Here is an 18529-nt window from a genome sequence, read left to right as displayed (position 1 = left end):
ATCCTCTCATTTTCTCATGCCAAAGTCAGAGAAATCACTTGATCATGTTTTTCCACTTTCAATCTGATTAAATTGTTCTGTAGATTACAGCTCTGGTCATTCCATGGTTATTTGTAATTGTCTTTTCTACCAAAAAAGAAAACTCGCTTTATAGGCCATGCTTTCATGATCAAATGTTAACATCCACTCATTTTTGTCTGTATGTAATTCATGCAGTAATATCACAATAAAAAAAAAATTACAGTTTGTGCGCATACTTATTTGACACTGGCAAAACATCGTTATTTATTGCAGAATGACATCAGAGTTCAACAATGTTTATGATTCACCTTTCCTGTATCTGATAACTCACTGGGAGCGTGCTGGGGCTGGAACTCCGCTGCACTCGTTTGCGCATGCGTACACTTTTTCTATCAGAACAAATCAAATGTCTGGCGCTTCTAAGCTTTCCTTTCCCATCTTCCTGCTCTCTGGCCCGTGAAATTACACAACACTGGGACCACAAGATATGATGTGAAAGTACTTAAGCCAACTCAGTAAGTATGTGATTGTTGCTCGCCCATTTTCGACAAAGTATTTAAGCGCTTTCTTATTGTTGGTAAATGGTTCACTGTAAATAACAGTATTTATTAATCTTTTCGCTAAATTAAACACTGCCTTTTTATAATTGAAACCGGAAGCGCGTCCATCACGTGACCTGTTTATTCTAGTTTAAAAGAGCTAGGCCCACAGCCTCAGGGCAGAAGCTGTGGCGCAGTAGTCGGGCCGTGGCCTAAGCCTTGTTACATCTGGGACGTGTAAGTGTTGTTTTATCTGTTTGTCCATTTTAACTTAATCCATAGTACGCTAAACTATTTTATTCTTTGTTCACAGGGGACCTATGTTTACCCTTTTCTTTTCTGTACTATTTGAGCTCAAAATAAACTTTGAAAAGCCAACTGATTCTCCCTGGTGATTTCGAGGGGGCAACATGATATTTAATGACATCGTTCAAAATACAGTTAGCCTAAAGTTTTATTTTGTGCGTTTCATAGCGTGGCCCGTGATGCACTTGCCTCAAAGCCTGAGAAAGCACTTGTCTGCAAAATAGTTGGTTTGTCAAAAAAAGAGGAAGGTAGGTCTGTGCAGTTTACTGTCCACATGATAGAAAAATGATAATTATTTGGTAATGCTTTTGTTTCTGGCTAAATAGGCTAATTGAGTTCGGAAAAATCTACTGTTACCATGGAGATCCGCCAAGTCTGCAGCCGTTACATACATTTTCCATAGACTAACGTTAGCTAATAACAAGTGATGAAAAAAAAACAGGGAACGACTCCATTAGCTGAAGAGTCACAAGTACATACATCCAACACAAATCCCATAATTCTTAGCGATATGACATCACGATCTGGCAGGTTTATAAAAGCCAATTTCGAGTTTTGGCGTCTCCATTGTCTTTTGGTCACAGCAGGTAAAAAAAAACTGGGGCACAACAACAAGTGGCTCTCTTTTATAATGCCCTCTCCATCACCCCCATTACTGCTCCCCCTCTTCAGATTTTCCCATTCACTTGATTAACAATAGGTGGCACCCTTTCTCACTGCAGAACAATGGTCTTACCCCAGATGCCCCAGTGACACACATGACCCCCTGCTTAGTGTTTTCAAGCATGCATACCACTGTTTTAATTTCCCTCTCTGAAGACAGTGCGAACAAGAGACTGTAATGCCCCGTGTGAGTGAAAGAGAGAGTGATGGAGGATGAGGAGAGGTCGAGCGAGGAGGCGGGACTGCTGAGAGGTCTATTCATGTGTAGTCAGCTACTCCAGAGGATACACACTGTCAACAAAAAACAGTTGAAAAGGCAAGAGCCTGGATACAACTATGGTCGGATAATGTCGGTCATGGGGAGCAGATGAGGTTGCAATTCTGAGTCGGGACGTCCAGAGGAGAAACTGAGGTGGACCTGAGAGTAGAGGCGCCAAAGCCAAGAGTGGATCTGGGACAAATCTGAAGCTGGTGTACAATGGGTGGGTCGCACAGCAGTCTGCAGGGGAAAGGCTCTCCTCAGAAGAACAGCAACGTGTAAGGACCAACACAACATCCTCTCTCTAATTTTGTTTGCTTGAGATAAACTTTGCTTGAGGAAAAACATAGACTAAACACATGCATCTCCATTCATTTTGGACAGGACAAGCTTGTCAGACAGGTAGAAAGTATAAAGAACTGTGTTGTATGGCTGGTGTCTTAGATTTTTACAGTTTTAGATCTAAGAGGAGGTAAAGTAGCTAATGAAATGAGTGTGAGCCAGTTGGGTCATACCTCTTTCATTAAACAAAGTGAAGCCTGTGAATTTAGTCCATGCATTTAGTCCATCCCAGTTGGGTCATACCTCTTTCATTAAACAAAGTGAAGCCTGTGAATTTAGTCCATGCATTTAGTCCATCCCAGTTGGGTCATACCTCTTTCATTAAACAAAGTGAAGCCTGTGAATTTAGTCCATGCAAAGAACACACAAATCCTACATTGCAAGTGAGAATATGATATTCTGCTACGAGGCATGACTTTTTGTATGTCAAATTTTCCATTGTAATACTTATCCCAGACATTTATTTTTGGCAAGGCACATTCACCTGGATCTTTGTAATCCTCTAAAAATAGCACGTGTTGTTTGAATCGTCTTGCCTTTGCCGTGGGACACAGATACTTTTCTTTTTTAATCTTTTGCTACAAGAGCAAGAGCTTTCCACTTAGACCTTCAGGATGCTTTTATCCCCCCAACTCCATTTTTAGCTCCCATTCCTTTCTTGTGGTATTTTTCTGGTTCTTCTCAAATATATCTCTAGTATTTTGAGTTGCTACAATTGTTGCCAGGGTCTACACAATGAATTGCAACAGCTACTTAATCATAAAGTCCGCAATTATTTTAGTGGAATAGCTAATATTGAGTAGAAAATGTCCACAGTACTGTGCCTGCTAACCCTGTTTGGACGTCAACAAACAAGTTCTGAAATGCTTGTGATTCTTGGATTTGCATAGCAATACTTATTTTGAGTCTTTCAGTCTTCTGTCCTGGACATGTTTGTTGAATCTTGATCATAAATCATAAAGTGCAAATTAAAAGAATATCCCTAAAATTGCAATTAGCCATTTCTCCATGGTTTGCCAAGTTAAGATATGATTTGAGAAATGGTTCTGTGCCTGGAAAAATTCACTATTCACTTTGAGATGTCATATATTTAAAAGTGTAATTGTTAAAAAAAAAAAGTGCCATACTTTGTTTTACTGCTTTATTATGGTTTTGTTTCGTTTTTCACACACAATTGAGATGATCCCCCACTTCATTATTCTGCTACTTTTCTTGTCTGAACACGTTGTGAAGCTTGCAGAGCCAGTTTGCCTCAAGTCTTTCTTTGTGTCAGTTTTATTAATTTCTTTAACCACTAGATGGCACTAGTATAAAACGGGTCAACTATGATTCAGCAGTTGTGCTTAAAGGCTCAGTGCTGTAGTGTCAATGTCCAAGTTGATATTGAATTAATAATAGGCCTGAAATTGAGCACCATTTCAAATTAATGAACCAAGCCATTCATATAAATAATTCATCCGCTGATACAGCTGCTTCCAGGGCATATCCTGGGCAGCATGTCAGCTAAAATAAAAAAGCGATATTTGAGAAGCATCCCAATGTAAATGTGTGCATCCCAGCTGTTATCAAGACTGGGATATTTTTAGATCACAGACGCATATGCTTCCATCAGTCAGAGGGTAATTAGTGATTATGGGTGAGCAACGCATTCTCTCAGGGCTAAACAGCAACAGCACAATTCAAACAGAGCGCACCATGAGCATATTAGTCCTGGTATCTGGCCTATTCTTGGACTGTGTCAACACTATGCTGTAGCCAGAGGCGGGTAGTACTCTGTTACATTTACACAAGTATCTTTTAGAGTAGTTATCCCATTCAGTACTTTTTACTTCGACTTGTGTAATACTGATATTAAGTATCTTTACTCTTAATCCCCGCCTTCACCAAGCACATTTTCTCCTGCTCAGCTTTACCATATCTAAAAGCTTCTAGACTGGAGCTCACAGCCTATAGGCCAGAGTAACGGCTCATTTGAAAGCTAAGATCAACACAACTGATCTGAACGGATCAGTTGCCATGAACGTGTTGTTGCCATGTTGTCGTCACTCTTTTCACATTCTTTTTCCATCTAATTTTTGCCACTTTTTTGTTCAGTGTTTGTTCCTCTTTTGTGGCGTTTTTATTTAGTTTTCGTCCCTTTTTTTGTCACATTTTGTTGCTTTTTTGTTAGTCTTTTGTGCCTTTGTCTGACACTTTTTGATACTATTTTTGATACATTATCACCCTTGTTTTGTTCTCATGCTTGACGCTATTTTGACTCTTTTTTTGTTTTTCTTTCTGCTTTTAGATTACTTGTACTTGTACTTGGTAGGGGTTAAGAAGTTAAGTAAAAAGATTTTTTTTTAAAAACCTGTGCCACTGAGAGTACATGTTAAGGTTACAAAAGCCTAAAAATGTATGTAGTTTGTGTTTTGTGCCCCTTTTACGTCAGAAATATATATTGTTAATGCAAATTTCATTAGGATTTTTTACATAATCTAATTTTTTTTGTCACAAAGGAACAAGAAACAGTTACTCGATATACACTGCACTCGAGTAACATTTTCTCCAAGTATTCTTTTATTTGGTTCACTACTACTTTACTTGTACTTGAATATGATTATTCCAAAGTAACGTCATTCTTACTTTTCTAACGTTACTCTTACTTGAGTAAATATTTTGGCTTCTCTACCCCCCTCTGACTGTAGCGCTTCATCGGTTACTTTGTGCTGCAGTAGACCATGACAGTACATGTATGGCACATGGACTTGCTTTGTATTTGAGATAAAATTACATAAGAGTCTTCTCACCTCAAGCCACTGGAAGAAGACAGGTTTGACTTCTTGTTGCGGTTTCTGCTGATAAGACTTAAAACAAACAAAGCAGGCAATGACAGGAATGTTTCAGAAAGTCCTAGTTAAGCTTCAAAACCAAATAGCCTCTTCTGTCATCCCCGTAGCCATTATGGTGCCATCCTTATTATCTGCTGCTCTACCCCCCTATTATAATTGCTGTTTTCGGTCTGCCATGATTGTAATTGGTCCATTTTGCGTCTCTTTCTATGTGTTCACCAGTGTGTGACATTATTTACAGAGACTTTTCCCACAAACACAGCTGAATCGCTTGCCCACAGGGAGCTTCTGACGTGCCTTTCATGTGTGATCGTTAAACAACAGTAAAAACCTTCAAGAGCGAATGAAATGCAAAAAAAAAAAAATCTTACTAGCTCCTCTTTTTCTCTCCACTTCACCTTTTGCTGTGGAAAACCATATTTTCTCCACTGGATTAGTCACGGTGGTTTTGCCGTACATATGGCCTAGATTCAGCCTCTAAAAAAAATCTGGGTGAGGGGGGATAGGAGCTTTTATCCAAATGAGTTTTCTGTCAGACTGGACTCTTTACTAACACAGAAATCTGGGGCTTTTTTGTATTGATTTGGTCTGGATGTTTTGGCAAACAATCAATTCTATGTAGCTGTGCTTACACAGTATGACATCAACCGCCCTTTAGAGTTTAACATTGTACGACAAGTGTATAAAAAGCCTATTCTTATTACTATATTATATCCCTGGGTGTTGACTGGGATGTTTTCTCGGCTTTCTGTTGTCTCACTGGACAAACAAGCACAACTGAAAGGCTCATATTTCTTTCAAATAATGTCCACACTGTATTTGCCTTTCAGATTAACAACGCAGACACAATGCACTTTTCATTTCTCTACAGCCGAGACAGTTGAATGTAGTTGAGTGAGTTTTTTTTATTCATGATAGATAAAGATAACAAGCCGGAACCCCGAGGCACACCTCTGAAGTGCTAGTGACTACACACCCCTCACATTCTTAAATACATTGTTTGACATTTCCTCTTTTGGCCTCACTTCCTGGTTCTCTAGACACTGCCTTCCATTTCCTTTGGGGTGACATGCACAAACTCTCCTTCAGCTTTACTGCAAAAAACCTTCACAGCTACTGGAGTGTTATTGTCTAGCCTGTGAAATTGAACCCGGCTTGTGAGGCTGTGTGTGAGTGTGGGAGGGGAGTGTGTGTGTGTAGACCAGCTGATCGCCCAGTCAGACAGAGAGAAAAGGAGAGAGAGGGAGTGACTACTGATGCTCCGGTAATCTGCCTCAGAGCAAAGCAGTCACAAAAACCTCTCCTCTCGACTGACAACAGAGCGCAGGATTGGAAAGCCACGGAGGAATTTGGGCAAACAAGCTGTAACACAAAAGAGGAGAAGCTGACACTTGCAAGTAGAGATTCAAGACTGACGCACTCGATGTTGGATGGGCTCTGAAGGAAGTTGGCTGCCTATACCTCTGTGGTGAACATACATCTTTGTGCTGCTTAGTGCCCGGTCATGGCCTGGTTGTCTCCGGTCCAGTGGGCAAAATGGACATGGTCAGCGGTCACCGGAGGAACAGGCGATGAAGCTAAAGATGAAGGGGCCAAGTAAGGACAGAGATGCTTTTGTTTTTTTTGTGGCTGTGGCTGTGTTTGTGTGATGTCCGATGAGAGCAGTTCCCCTGAGTCATACTGACAGGTGGTGAATGGATCAGACCCACATACAATATGATCAGCACCGTGGCTTAATCTTAAATTATTTCACCTCATCCTGATGGCAAGGTCGCTCTGCTAAAACAACTACTTAGTCATAATACAGAAACTGTTCTTCACATGCTCTTGCTGGGCTTTCTTCTTCAGTGAGAAGAGGGAGACTCAAGTAAAGAAATACTTTGGGGGAAGGGACTAAGTTGTATTTTCCAATGCTTTTTTTTTTCTTTTTCCCCACTGTCTAGTCACTAAGTAACCGCACAGGATCGCAGGGATTGGGGCCTTCTTTGGGATGCAATTCAGTGCGTGGCTTGATATGTAGATTAGGATTAGTTCATAATGTGTCTGTTGAAAGACCAGTCTAAAATGGAGTGAGCTTTGATCTGTTTTTGTTGTGGTGTTTTTCCATCATGCAGTTACACGTGATGTTTTGATTTGGATTTAAGCTCAGTGAGAACAAGCAAACATTGACCAGGAACTTTCACTGTAGTCCTATTTGCTTCTATTGTTAGTGTGTGGGCCCCCCCAAAATAAATCAGAGCGTGGTGTCTAGGCAGCTGACAGATGGAAGGCTGCAGTGGGGCACAGGGACGTATAGCCCTTCTCCCGTCACTTGTGGAGACTTGTTTCCCTTCAGGGGGTTTCACACCGGACCTCTAAATCATATAGAGGCTAAAAGTATTTAAGGCTTTTCTTTAATTGTGATGTTGTTTTCTTACGTCTGGGGAATAAAATAATGTTTTCATATTTAAATCACTCCTGGACACCACAGCATTGGCATTCACGTTTTATAATTCAAAATAATATGCATGTGTGGGGGAAAAAATGCTATGCTATTGATGAGAATTTTTTAGTACTGAAGACAATTTGAGTGCTGAAATTAGTCCAGGAAAGGCGGAGCTCTGCCTCATAACGTCAAGCATTTTGAGCAGGAGTCTGGGTGAATACTTAAACGTGCATGATTGAAACAAAACACTCTAACTATGATTTTCATGAGGTAACAACTTTAAGACATGGCTGAAATGCTAAATGCACAGGTGGCCCATATCCCAAAACAGAAACAAACTCTGTGTCTGCACTTTTGTCGACTGCAAAGGAAGCAGGTGGCCTTGGAGAGCTCGAGCAACTCTTCCTCTCCTCTCCCTTCCTCCTTTGAAATAAGTGCATTGTCTATTTTGAGCCGATGTTGAACTCTAGTTTCCCTTTTGTCACGCTTCGAACATGTAACATGGTAAACAAAACAGTTGCTTTGATTTAACATTATGACTATGTTTGATTTCTGTTACGGTAAAGTCTTAATCTGGGTTGTGTTCATTACAACACTTTTCTCTCATGGATGCCATTTTGATAACGTACTGTGGCAACACCAATTATTATTCATCACATGAAACTTATGGCATAAATTTGATGTTAAAAAGTGTTGTCTCTGTGACTAAAACTGGCACAAAGACAAACATCTTCAACAACACACAAACAAAGTCTAACAAAAATCTCACTATAGTGTTTCTCTGCGTTTGCTTTGCAGTTCTGATTCAGAGGGGGCGTTTGAGACTCCAGAGGCAGAGTCCCCAGGAGTGGCCAAGCTGCTGGGACAACTGGACAACTCCAACCACATAGGTAGGTTTTATTTATTTTTATTTTTTTTACAGTAGATGCACTGATGGAATTATATGTTACGTCTATGCTATATTTTCCACTTCGCTTCAGTAGTTGCATGATGCATTTGTCAGCACATGGGCGTGATTACATAACTGTATCGTGTTTATCTTTGAGTGCAACCTCTAAAACTGCCTGAGCGCCGCGTTGCCAGCCCCAGCTCCTCGTTTTCTTCGCTCTTTCGACACTGTTGCTTTCACGGCAACTCGCTATGTTACCATGGGAACGGTACGGCCTGAATAGACCTACTTCAAAACGATCTCCGCTCTCTTATTAACATTTAAAAGAAAACTATAGAAAATATGGGGCCTTGATAGCTAGATACAGGAAAGAAATGTGTTGTCCTTTGTAAGATAAGACTCTCACATGCTTTGTAGAAAACTAGGCTAGGGGAATCATAAATAAACTATTAGCTTTCTTTGTGGATTTTTTTCTTACTATAATTAGCCCTGCGTTGCTCACTGGGATCACCCTATGTTCATGAGATCAACCACATGCTATGGCTGTGTCTAAACAGAAGCAGAGAGACCTTTGTTCGTAGCCGTTTGTCACTTCCCTCTACATCTCCCTTCCTCTTTTTTCACCACGTTGTGAAACCGAGCTGGTGTTTTTGTTGCTAGGCCGCGTGGTAGTGTGTGCACAGCGGGACCTTTTGGGTGGGGCCCTACCACATCTGGTCCTCCGTCTGAAGGAGGGCGTAGGTTTCAGAAAGTACCCACATTTTATACAAGAGTTGTTGCAAGCAAAGTAATAAGTCACACATTAGCTTTTGTCAGTGGGAAGCTGCAGTCCGCCAAGGTGAAAACATCAGTGACTCCATTCAGAGCACAGAGCATTATTGTATGTCGTGACAACACATAAAAGCTCTAGTCAGGTTTTTACTGTGTGTTATATTGCAGTCTTTTTTTAATCTTTAACAGAAAGGCTACTGTTGGAGTGGTGTGACTCAACAGAGATGGTTGTTGTGGTCATGGCCGTGAGCGGAAATTGTACTGATTTTCCAACACAAGAAAAAAGCATAAACAAGTAATGAGATTTCATAATGTGACTAGATTGTGATGGAGGGTCATTACAATGATGTTCTCTAAAAACATTTACAATAAGATTCTGACATTTTAATGAGAATCCTGGTTGACATAAGTGTAAACACTGAGAATTTTAACCATAAATCCAGTCAAAGTAACTGATTTACAGTTGAAGTGGTAAATTGTCAGAAAGTAGAGGGGTCATCTTGTGACTGAAGGGTCAACGGTTTGAATCCCGCAGGTGCACACTGTCGTTGTGTCCCTGGGCAAGACACTTCATCCACCTGCCGGCTTGCTTCCACTGTCTGACACTGGTGTATGAAAGAGAGTGCGAATGGGCGAGTGGTTCTTTGTTATAAAGCGCTCCTTTGAGAAGTGAAGGTAGAAAAGCGCTCGATTAATGTGACCATTTAAATTGTACCATATCAGACTTCAATGCTCTCCATCTCAGTTTTATTCTGTCACCTCTTTGGAAAGTAACGAGTTGAGGCGAAGACATGCAATCATCAATAATTCTTTAGATTATGAGTTTGTAATGGCTGATGACTGACATTTCTCATAATTGAATCTCTGTAGCAAAATGATCCTTGTTCCATCTTGATTTGCATCGTGATGTCTTTTTTTCTCTTCACACAGCGCCATCTGACGTCTCAAGCCACTTTCTGGACCAGAACTCCAACCAGGACAGTGCTCCAATTGCACCCGAAGATGTTGATCCCACAGCCGCCCCTAGTACCTGCGACAGCTTTGGGTTGGACCAAAACCTCAATCTGACCGTCGGCCCCAAACCCAGCCCTCAGACGGCCGTGCGCCCCCCTTCTCTCTCTGTCCAGTCCACTTTGAACAAGCCGGATCCTACAGAAGTGGACGATGAGGCGCCTGCAGCCTCGGACTCAAAACTCCTCTCCGCAGATGACAGTGACTTACTTAACGGCAACATAAACTCTGACAAACTGAGCTGTAGCCCGGAAGGACCTAAAGCCGCACTGATCACGTGAGTAGATTTTTTTACTGGCGCTAAATGACTCCTGCCACAGACCTTTCCATCCTGTTTCCAAACATTTACTGAAACCGAGTCGGGATGACTCACAGCTGTGCATCTAACGTCTCTGTGGTGCTGTAATGAGTGGTTGTTATTGTGCCTTTCAAACTTCCAGGAATATGAGCAATGCACTATTTTGGAGTTCACAGTAATGTCATGTGTGTTTTATTTTCAGCTCTTTTGTTAAGTGAAGTTGCATATTCAATAAAGCAAAGCAATATTTCAGTCTGTGGTCCTAGTGCTCGGGTGTCTGGACTCGTTTTCAGCGGGCCAACAGAACTCTGAGAAGAAATATTGTCAATTTGATGTTATTTACTACAGCAGAATAGAAAAGCAGATTATTAAATCATTACAATTACTTGTTTTAGTCATGGCTTGTAATAATTGGTCCCGATTTAGCTGCCTCTCTTGAGAAATAATGCCCTCTTGTGGCTAACTGTTGCCCTGCATAATGTCTGATTCTGCTCTTCATCTTTATCTCACTTCATCCCATCCTCACATGAGCAGACCTAACGTGTCCCGTTCGTGTAATTGTGTTTTCTCTCTCTAAATGTGGCATCAGGACCGCTGAGCAAGTCCATTTCCTCTGTCTTTTGTTGTAAGTAGTGCTCGCGAGCAGCTTCAGCAATGTGGGTCCTCATCTTTGGCACAAAAATCTAATAGCAATACACTGGAGATAGACTGATGGGGAGTCATAGCAACTTTTTTTTATTCCAGCCATCTGCATTCTCTGCCCATTGTTGCAGATTCTGGGTGTTATTTTGCTTATGCTGCTGTACCTTTAAACCAAACGTTACACTCTGGGCTGTAAAACCCCTGACACATACATTGGTTTGGTTGACCCATTTGACCCAGTTGACATAATGTCGTTAGCTCTGACACTGTGTCCTCTGATCTCCGGCCACAGAAACTCCTGTAAAATGAAGCAGAACCCGACGGTGCAGGAGGAGCCGCACAGAGAACATGCCACTGATGAAGAAAAGTTGGCCGGCACCGTCAGTGTTAAACCAGACCGAGACCAGATCAGTGAGCGCTTTATCTTTTATTCTAAATGTTTTGTGAACACACTAAAGCTTTCACTTTTACACTGGCTGTTTCTCACAAAATTAACTGCTGTTGCTATTATTGCTTGTCACATAAATCAGGGTTTCCACAGAGCATTGAAAAGTCATGACATGATTTGTCCCAAAATAAAGGCTTTAAATCTCACTAAAAAGCATTAAAATGGTTTCATACTGGCATTAAATCTGAATTTGTTGGAAAATTATGACATTGCTCAACATTTTTATTCTGTATAAGTTCATTGAAAATACCAAAGTTATGGTTTGAATCATATTCAGTCACTGTTTTGGCTGAAAATGACCACATTTCTTTGCTCAAAAGTTGCCTGTTTTGTCCAGTTCTCTTTCCTGATGAAATGTTAAGAAATGAACTATGCACCAATTCTTTCATAGCATTGAAATGTACTATATATGGGGCATTGAATTGGCATTAAAAGCATTACCATTGACTTGCTTCTGCCTGTATAAACCCTGATAAATATTTCATAAAATACTAGAGGCTCAGATCATAAATAAGAAGAGAAAGCTAATTTATGACTATGTCTTGAGATTATTGACATTATGAGGATGAGTATTATGTAAATAAAAGAAGCCACTGTCTTAATAGTGTTTCTCATTAATGACTATAGCTTTGCATTTGTTACAGATGAAGATTGTCATGTGAAGTCCGGGGAGTCAGACTGCTGCTCTGAGGTAATGGACTGATCTTTTTATCTCCTATAAATTTGCATTATGACCGGTGTGGCTTAGAAAACGACACTAGATGGTGCACATGGGAACGCTGTTGGTGACCTGATTATTTAAGCATCAACAAATACACAGCATTTCATATTCAATACCTCCTTGGTTCATTGATAATACACAAGAAGTTTCTTTATAATGTCCTAATGTTTAAACTGGGCTGTAGTTGATAAATATACACAACAGTCACACACAGTAAATCACTTAATCAATTACTATGTTCTTCCACTCGACGGACAAACAGATTATTGTTATAGGATTACATTATAAGTGCCATAATCCAGGAAGGGACACAATGAAAACAGTGAACAAAGGAAGCAGCAGAAATGAAACTTTAGAAATTAAGAGCAATATGAAACAGATAATATGCCTCAAATAAACTTAGATTAAATGTGTATGTAAAAAAACAAGTAAAAGTGATGCTTGCATTTCGAGCAGTTTAAATAAAGCTGAAATCTCACGGCCACTTAGCATAATATGGGCTATATTTTATCGTATTTTGTGCAATTTAGTATCTTTCTATGTCCACAGTTTGACGACTCCAATAAACTAAAGAACAGTGTAACAGGAAGTACCGTGCAGAAAACAGGAAGTGAGGTGCTTGACTCTATTTGCATCAGCGGAGAAGAGAAGCAGGCCGTCCTCACTCTCATCAGGGAGGAGGTACAAAGATGAACAAGCATCTATTAAAGCCATGGAACCTTTGTATAATGGGAATGAAGTCTGTGCGTAATAATGTGCTGCATAACATCTTCATTGTGTCCACACTAGATCATCACTAAAGAGGTGGAAGTCTGCAACTGGAAGCAGAAGTTTGAAGAGAGCAGGCAGGAAGTCACTGAGATGAAGTAATTTGATCTTTTTGGAAATGTGTGACCATTATTTTATTTTAACCACTTTTTTTGTTGTTTTGCAGGAAAATAGTCGTAGAATATGAGAAGACAATTGCCCAAATGATTGGTAGGTCCAAAACACTACATGACACATTTTAGATTCTGTGTATTTCATTTGCCGCAACCACATGATCTATATTTTGCTAAATGTTTGCACACTGTGGGTTTTGTCGCCTTCAGAAGATGAACAGCGGAGCAACATGACCTCCCAGAAGGCTCTGAACAACATGACGATGGAGAGGGACTCTGCAATGGTTGACCTGAACTCCGTGGAGCGCTCTCTGTCCGATGTGTTTCGCCGATACGAAAACATGAAAAGCACACTGGAGGGTTTCAAGAAAGTGAGACATTTCTTGGAAAATATGCAGCTAATGACTTAAGTGGAACCTTGTAAAATGCTTTAAAGAGGATTAGATTAAAATAAGGTTGTGCTGCATCTAGTGATTAAGGTCAGGGGTCTCAGGGTTTTATATTGAAGGTCGAGTATAAGTTTTCTGTTTGACAAGGAACACAAAAGCAATACAGGAAGAAATATAGAAAAATATTAGTCACACTTCGGGGTACTGTAATAAAAATATTCCGATACTGGCACTTTAACAATACTTGGTTTTCGATACCGATACCTGAACGATGCTTTTTCCGATACCTATACTAAAATATTTGTCATATAGAACCAGAAAACAGAACAATAATTTGTGGAAGATCTGCAAGTTTATAATATCGTGTTCATCTCCATTGTCAATGTGTGAAATGGGTTGGGTTGGGAAGATATTAGGAAAAAAAACAAAAGCAAAAATTAGGAAATAAGAAAAACAAAAAGTGGATTTTTTTTATTGGGGGAAAAAAAAAACGTGTGTGACAAACACAGTGGGGACCTCTGTAAATTAAAATAATTATCTCAACAGAATGAAGAAGTATTGAAGAAATGTGCACAAGAATATCTGTCCAGAGTTAAACAAGAGGAGCAGAGATACCAGACCCTGAAGCTGCACGCTGAGGAGAAGCTCGACAAGTGAGAAGGACTGCAAACTCACTATGAGTGAAATGTTTTGACCTAATGTTTAAAGTGTATCAATGTGACTTCCTTCTTTAGGGCCAACGAAGAGATCGCTCAGGTGCGGGCCAAACTGAGCTCAGAGAACATGGCGCTCACTGCCGGCCTGAGGAAGGAGCAGATGAGGGTGGAGTCTTTGGAGCAGGCCCTCCAGCAGAAGGTCAGTTGGTTTATTCACGTTTTTGATATTTCGGTGTGTTGTTATAGATGAGATCTTCAAACTCGTGGCTATAAGTTTCTTCAATAACGTCTGCATGCCACCACTTATTTGCATAAAGATTCACAGAGAAGACAGTGAACTTGATGCTACTTTTTGTTTTTCATAGCCAGTAATTACCAGGTCATAACATCCACAACATGACGAAGACATTGAATTCTTTGCTGCTCCCGTCCTCTATATTATTTTACACATTTTAGCCTCTTTAGTTTAATATTACATTACAGCCTGTTAACCTCTTAACCCCCGCCTTAATCCAGTGCATTTTCTCCAGTTCAGCATTACCCAAATCTAAAGGTTTCTTGACTGGAGAGTTATATGTTATAGTTGTTGCATTTTTGTCACATTTTTTGTTGCTTTTTAATGTTTTATTTTGTACTTTAATTCTCGTTTTGTCTCGTTTTTTTTTTTTTTTTAAGCTATTTTGACGCTTTTTTCAGAAGGTTTCAGATAAATAGATAAATACTTTATTGATCCCGAATGGAAATTGTGCCCTAGTCTCTTGCTCACATTCACACAAACAGAGCAGGATCTACAGAATTAAGAAGTTAAAAAAACAAATTTTTCAATATAAATACAAGAGAAGTTCAGGCACTGCCCCCCCCCCCCCAACAAATAACAGCATTAAAAAGAACACTGGACACAATAGACTGATAAAACATGTACAATAACTTCGAAAAGACCCTGAAGAAAGTACATCCTACTCTGCCCCTTCTTGTAAACAGCGTCCATGTTCGCGTCCAGATTTGGATAAAGCCAAACTGGGGAAAACGTGCCCGGTTCATGTAGGGGTTAAAAGTTTAAACCAGCTTGGTGTTTGCCCCAAATAAATGGATCTTCATCACGTTTGTGTTACAGAGTCAGGAGATCGAGGAACTGACAAAGATTTGTGACGAGCTCATTGCCAAAATGGGAAAGATCGACTGAGAAAGACGGACAGAACCGTCGCATAAACCTGTGCCAGCCCTGCAAATTCAGAGACTCCTGTTTAATCACGCCAGGCAAATGTACAGTGTATTTTACTATTGCACTAATGTTTGTCAGTGAACTGCTTGTGAAATCCCAGCCAAACGGTCCTTTACAATCGCATCTATTAAGGATCTTTTGTAAACACCCGACAATACGTTTGAATGAGCTTGTGTCGAACGATGTTTCATGATAAGACGCTAATTATTTTTGTTAAAAAAGTATATATTGCTCTGAAACAAGTGTAATGTTAGGCTTGCAAACTCACATAACCAGAGAGATTATAAAAGTGTGTATTTTTGGTCAATGTTTGTTCCATTATTTAAAATATTGCACTAATAATTGTGAATGAGACCTGTGTTCTCTTTGTACAAGTGACTTTACGATGCGTTACTGTTCGCTGAGTGTAATTTAGATGAGCTACAGTTTTATTTTATTGCCTTACTGAAAACCTTTACTTCTACAGTTTGCCAGACATTGTGGCACTTTTATATCGTCAATCCAAATGCACAATGCTATATATTTTGCTCATGACAGAACACACAAGAATAAAGTTGCAATAATGTGCCACTTGTCTTTTTTTGTTTAAAAGACCTGCACTTTGTCTATGTTTTTTGTTACTTTACATTAAGTTCTGTATATTTTTTGGTTCAATAAAGTTTGTCAAATCTACCAATGGACTTCTGTGTTTCTACTTAAATGGCGTGATCGATGAAAGAAGCTCACAGAGTTTATGAGTCACTGAAGCGTCTACATCTGTCCGGTGTGAGTCTGGCCGTCCGTTTGTCTGAAGGGTTGTCTGCGCAGCATAGATGGAGATTACTGAGATAAGTCTATAATAAGCATTAAGACATTCTCTCCTCAGCTCTACTGTCCCCTGCATTGTCCCATTTGTTTCTGATCAGCTGCCATGAAGACTGCACTGGCCTTTCTGGCTTTTATCTCTTTGGCCTGTCACAGTGAGTATATTCAACAACTATTGGCTAGTTATAATTTGAAATGTATTGGTATAATCAGCAATAACTTAATGTGTGATAAGTTTTGAATGAGCCTTTATGGTTTGATGAACCACTTACAAGTAACCAATTGCAATAATTACTAATTAAGCATAAGGTTGAGTGGCTCACAATATTTTTATGTGTGTGGAGCTGTATATTGACTGAAAATGGGGGGAAATATACTATAACCGAATACAACATGTCCATTTTGACTGCCTTAATGTACACACGCTCAGTTACAGTCCAGCCGCTCTGTCTTGTTCTGTGTGTGAAGGTTACGCCCTGAAGTGTCACACGTGCGTGGCCTCCAATGAGGACGAGTGCAACAAGCAGGGTACCACCTCGTGCCCTCAGTACGCAGACGCCTGCTCCACCATCACTGGACAAAGTGAGTACAGCCGCTAGAGGGCAGCATTGCGCTGCCACAAGGACCAAAGTGTGTTTTTGTTTTTTTAAAGGCATTTTCCATTGACAGATGTGTTTGATTCTCTTAGAGCTCCCTGGAAAGATGCTTATTTGAGATAATAACAGTGCAAATAATAGTCGTGTGACAGTATAAGGCTCTCATTATTTGTGGCTTCTGCTGGATGTCTTTCTAGTAGCTTCCAGTAACCAGAGGGCCTTCGAAGCCTGAATGTTTAACCGATGATGAGAAAGTAAAACTACACTAGATAAACAAAGTTTTTGGATCGTAGGAAGAAATCCATCCTACTCCATTTACTTGGACATGAATGAGAATCCAGTAACTTTCTATGAATACAATCATCAAGCCAAACATTTGCTTTGTGAATCATAATATAAATAAATATAGATAACATTATTACCACATGTTCCTCTTTTGGTTTACCATAGACAACGTCCCACTTTTTTCATGACTTTTTAATTACTCGTATTACTTATTACATATAAAAGTGATAAGATCCGTATTTCTGGGTGCCCCTGCCCTATAGACCTACTGTATGTTGCTGGGAATTATGTAACCCGTCCCAGTCTCAATAAGGACCGGCTTATAAGACATCGCAAGGCAAGGTGTGTTTATTTATACCACACATTTCATACACAAGACAACTCAATGCACCCACACATTTTCAAAATGACAGATGCTGAAAATGTGTGGGTGTTTTAAGGATATATACTAATTAATTGTTCTAAATAAACACAAACTGCAGATTTTAGAGAGAATCGACTTTAGATTCCATTACAATGTAGTGTAATAACTATTTAATTGTCAAATAATACATTTCTCAGTCTGTCCCACCAATCCTATAGCTTGTTCCACTTCTTTTACAAGATGGTCACCCTATCAGCCTAAAGTCTGAAGGCTCAAAATAACATCGTAAATGATCTTAGAGGAAGCTGGAATCGAACTACAAACCATTAATGACAATACATGTCTTTTAAAGCAAATGTTCAACACAGAAGCATTGTTTTTGACTGCTCTTGTGCCTCCTCCTCTTTCAGACACAGTGATGAAGTCATGCTCATACAAGGCGTTCTGTGACAAGGCTCACGGCAGCAGCTCTGGAGCCAAAATGGAGTGCTGTTTTGGAGACAACTGTAACGGGCCCCACAAAGGCCACAGCCACGGGGCCCACCGCAACAGCGCGGGGGCCACAGTCTTCAGCACAGCCCTGCTCATCAGTACTGCCCTGCTGCACACCACCTTCACCCACCTCTGAACTTTCAAATGTCGTCTTTACATTTATGTCACACACTCGTACAGCCCTGTGCAGAAACCCCCCTCTCCCTGATAAGAAAATGTAAAGGTGTATCCAATGTACAGAAAATAAAAAAAGATGAAGCAGTCCTATAGCATTTAAATGTACAAATGCAATCTTATTTACTCTATCTTAACTGGTTTGTGAAGTCTGTTAAATGTTAGAGAACTATTCATAAACAGGTAAAATGATGAATGAACCGATTTAGTGCAGCCCCATATCTGTGTAATTATTTTCAGATGATGTAAGCCATCTGTAAACTCGAAAGTGTAACTGTGTACAGGGTTAGTAGCTTTGGCTGAGCTCTAGACCTCATGTGGTGTGCCTATATGAACGGCTGCACTGCTTCTTTCACCTTCGGGCTACTACAGACCCGCAATGACATAGTTAGCTAGAGCAGCGTCGTGTTTGTTCGTTTTGCACAAGAGGTTAGAAATGATGTTAAACATGTGTAGTTATGAAATTCTGTATACGTGTCACTGAATAAATAAATAAAATA

The 18529-nt window shown here is 40.0% G+C and overlaps 1 protein-coding gene and 1 long non-coding RNA gene across 2 annotated transcripts; both read left to right on the top strand.

Moving 5' to 3' along the window:
- Positions 1 to 1830: 1830 nt before the first annotated feature.
- LOC306973370 (transforming acidic coiled-coil-containing protein 1-like) lies at positions 1831 to 15912 on the top strand. Its single transcript, XM_079570295.1, has 12 exons — positions 1831 to 2066; positions 8185 to 8276; positions 9977 to 10334; positions 11290 to 11408; positions 12090 to 12136; positions 12716 to 12847; positions 12956 to 13032; positions 13101 to 13144; positions 13258 to 13418; positions 13983 to 14089; positions 14171 to 14291; positions 15207 to 15912. The coding sequence occupies exons 1-12, from the start codon at positions 2008 to 2010 to the stop codon at positions 15273 to 15275; spliced, it is 1386 nt and encodes a 461-aa protein (XP_079426421.1). The 5' UTR covers positions 1831 to 2007; the 3' UTR covers positions 15276 to 15912.
- A 308-nt stretch (positions 15913 to 16220) lies between these two features.
- LOC306973518 lies at positions 16221 to 18026 on the top strand. Its single transcript, XR_013793567.1, has 3 exons — positions 16221 to 16273; positions 16587 to 16700; positions 17774 to 18026. It is a non-coding gene; the product is annotated as an uncharacterized lncRNA (long non-coding RNA).
- The last annotated feature ends 503 nt before the right edge of the window (positions 18027 to 18529 follow it).

Source organism: Gobius niger (genome assembly GCF_951799975.1).
Source record: "Gobius niger genome assembly, chromosome: 1".
NCBI classification, from domain to species: domain Eukaryota; kingdom Metazoa; phylum Chordata; class Actinopteri; order Gobiiformes; family Gobiidae; genus Gobius; species Gobius niger.
The sequence above is the reverse complement of the archived record's forward strand: the minus strand, read 5'-3'. Positions and strand labels throughout refer to the sequence as shown.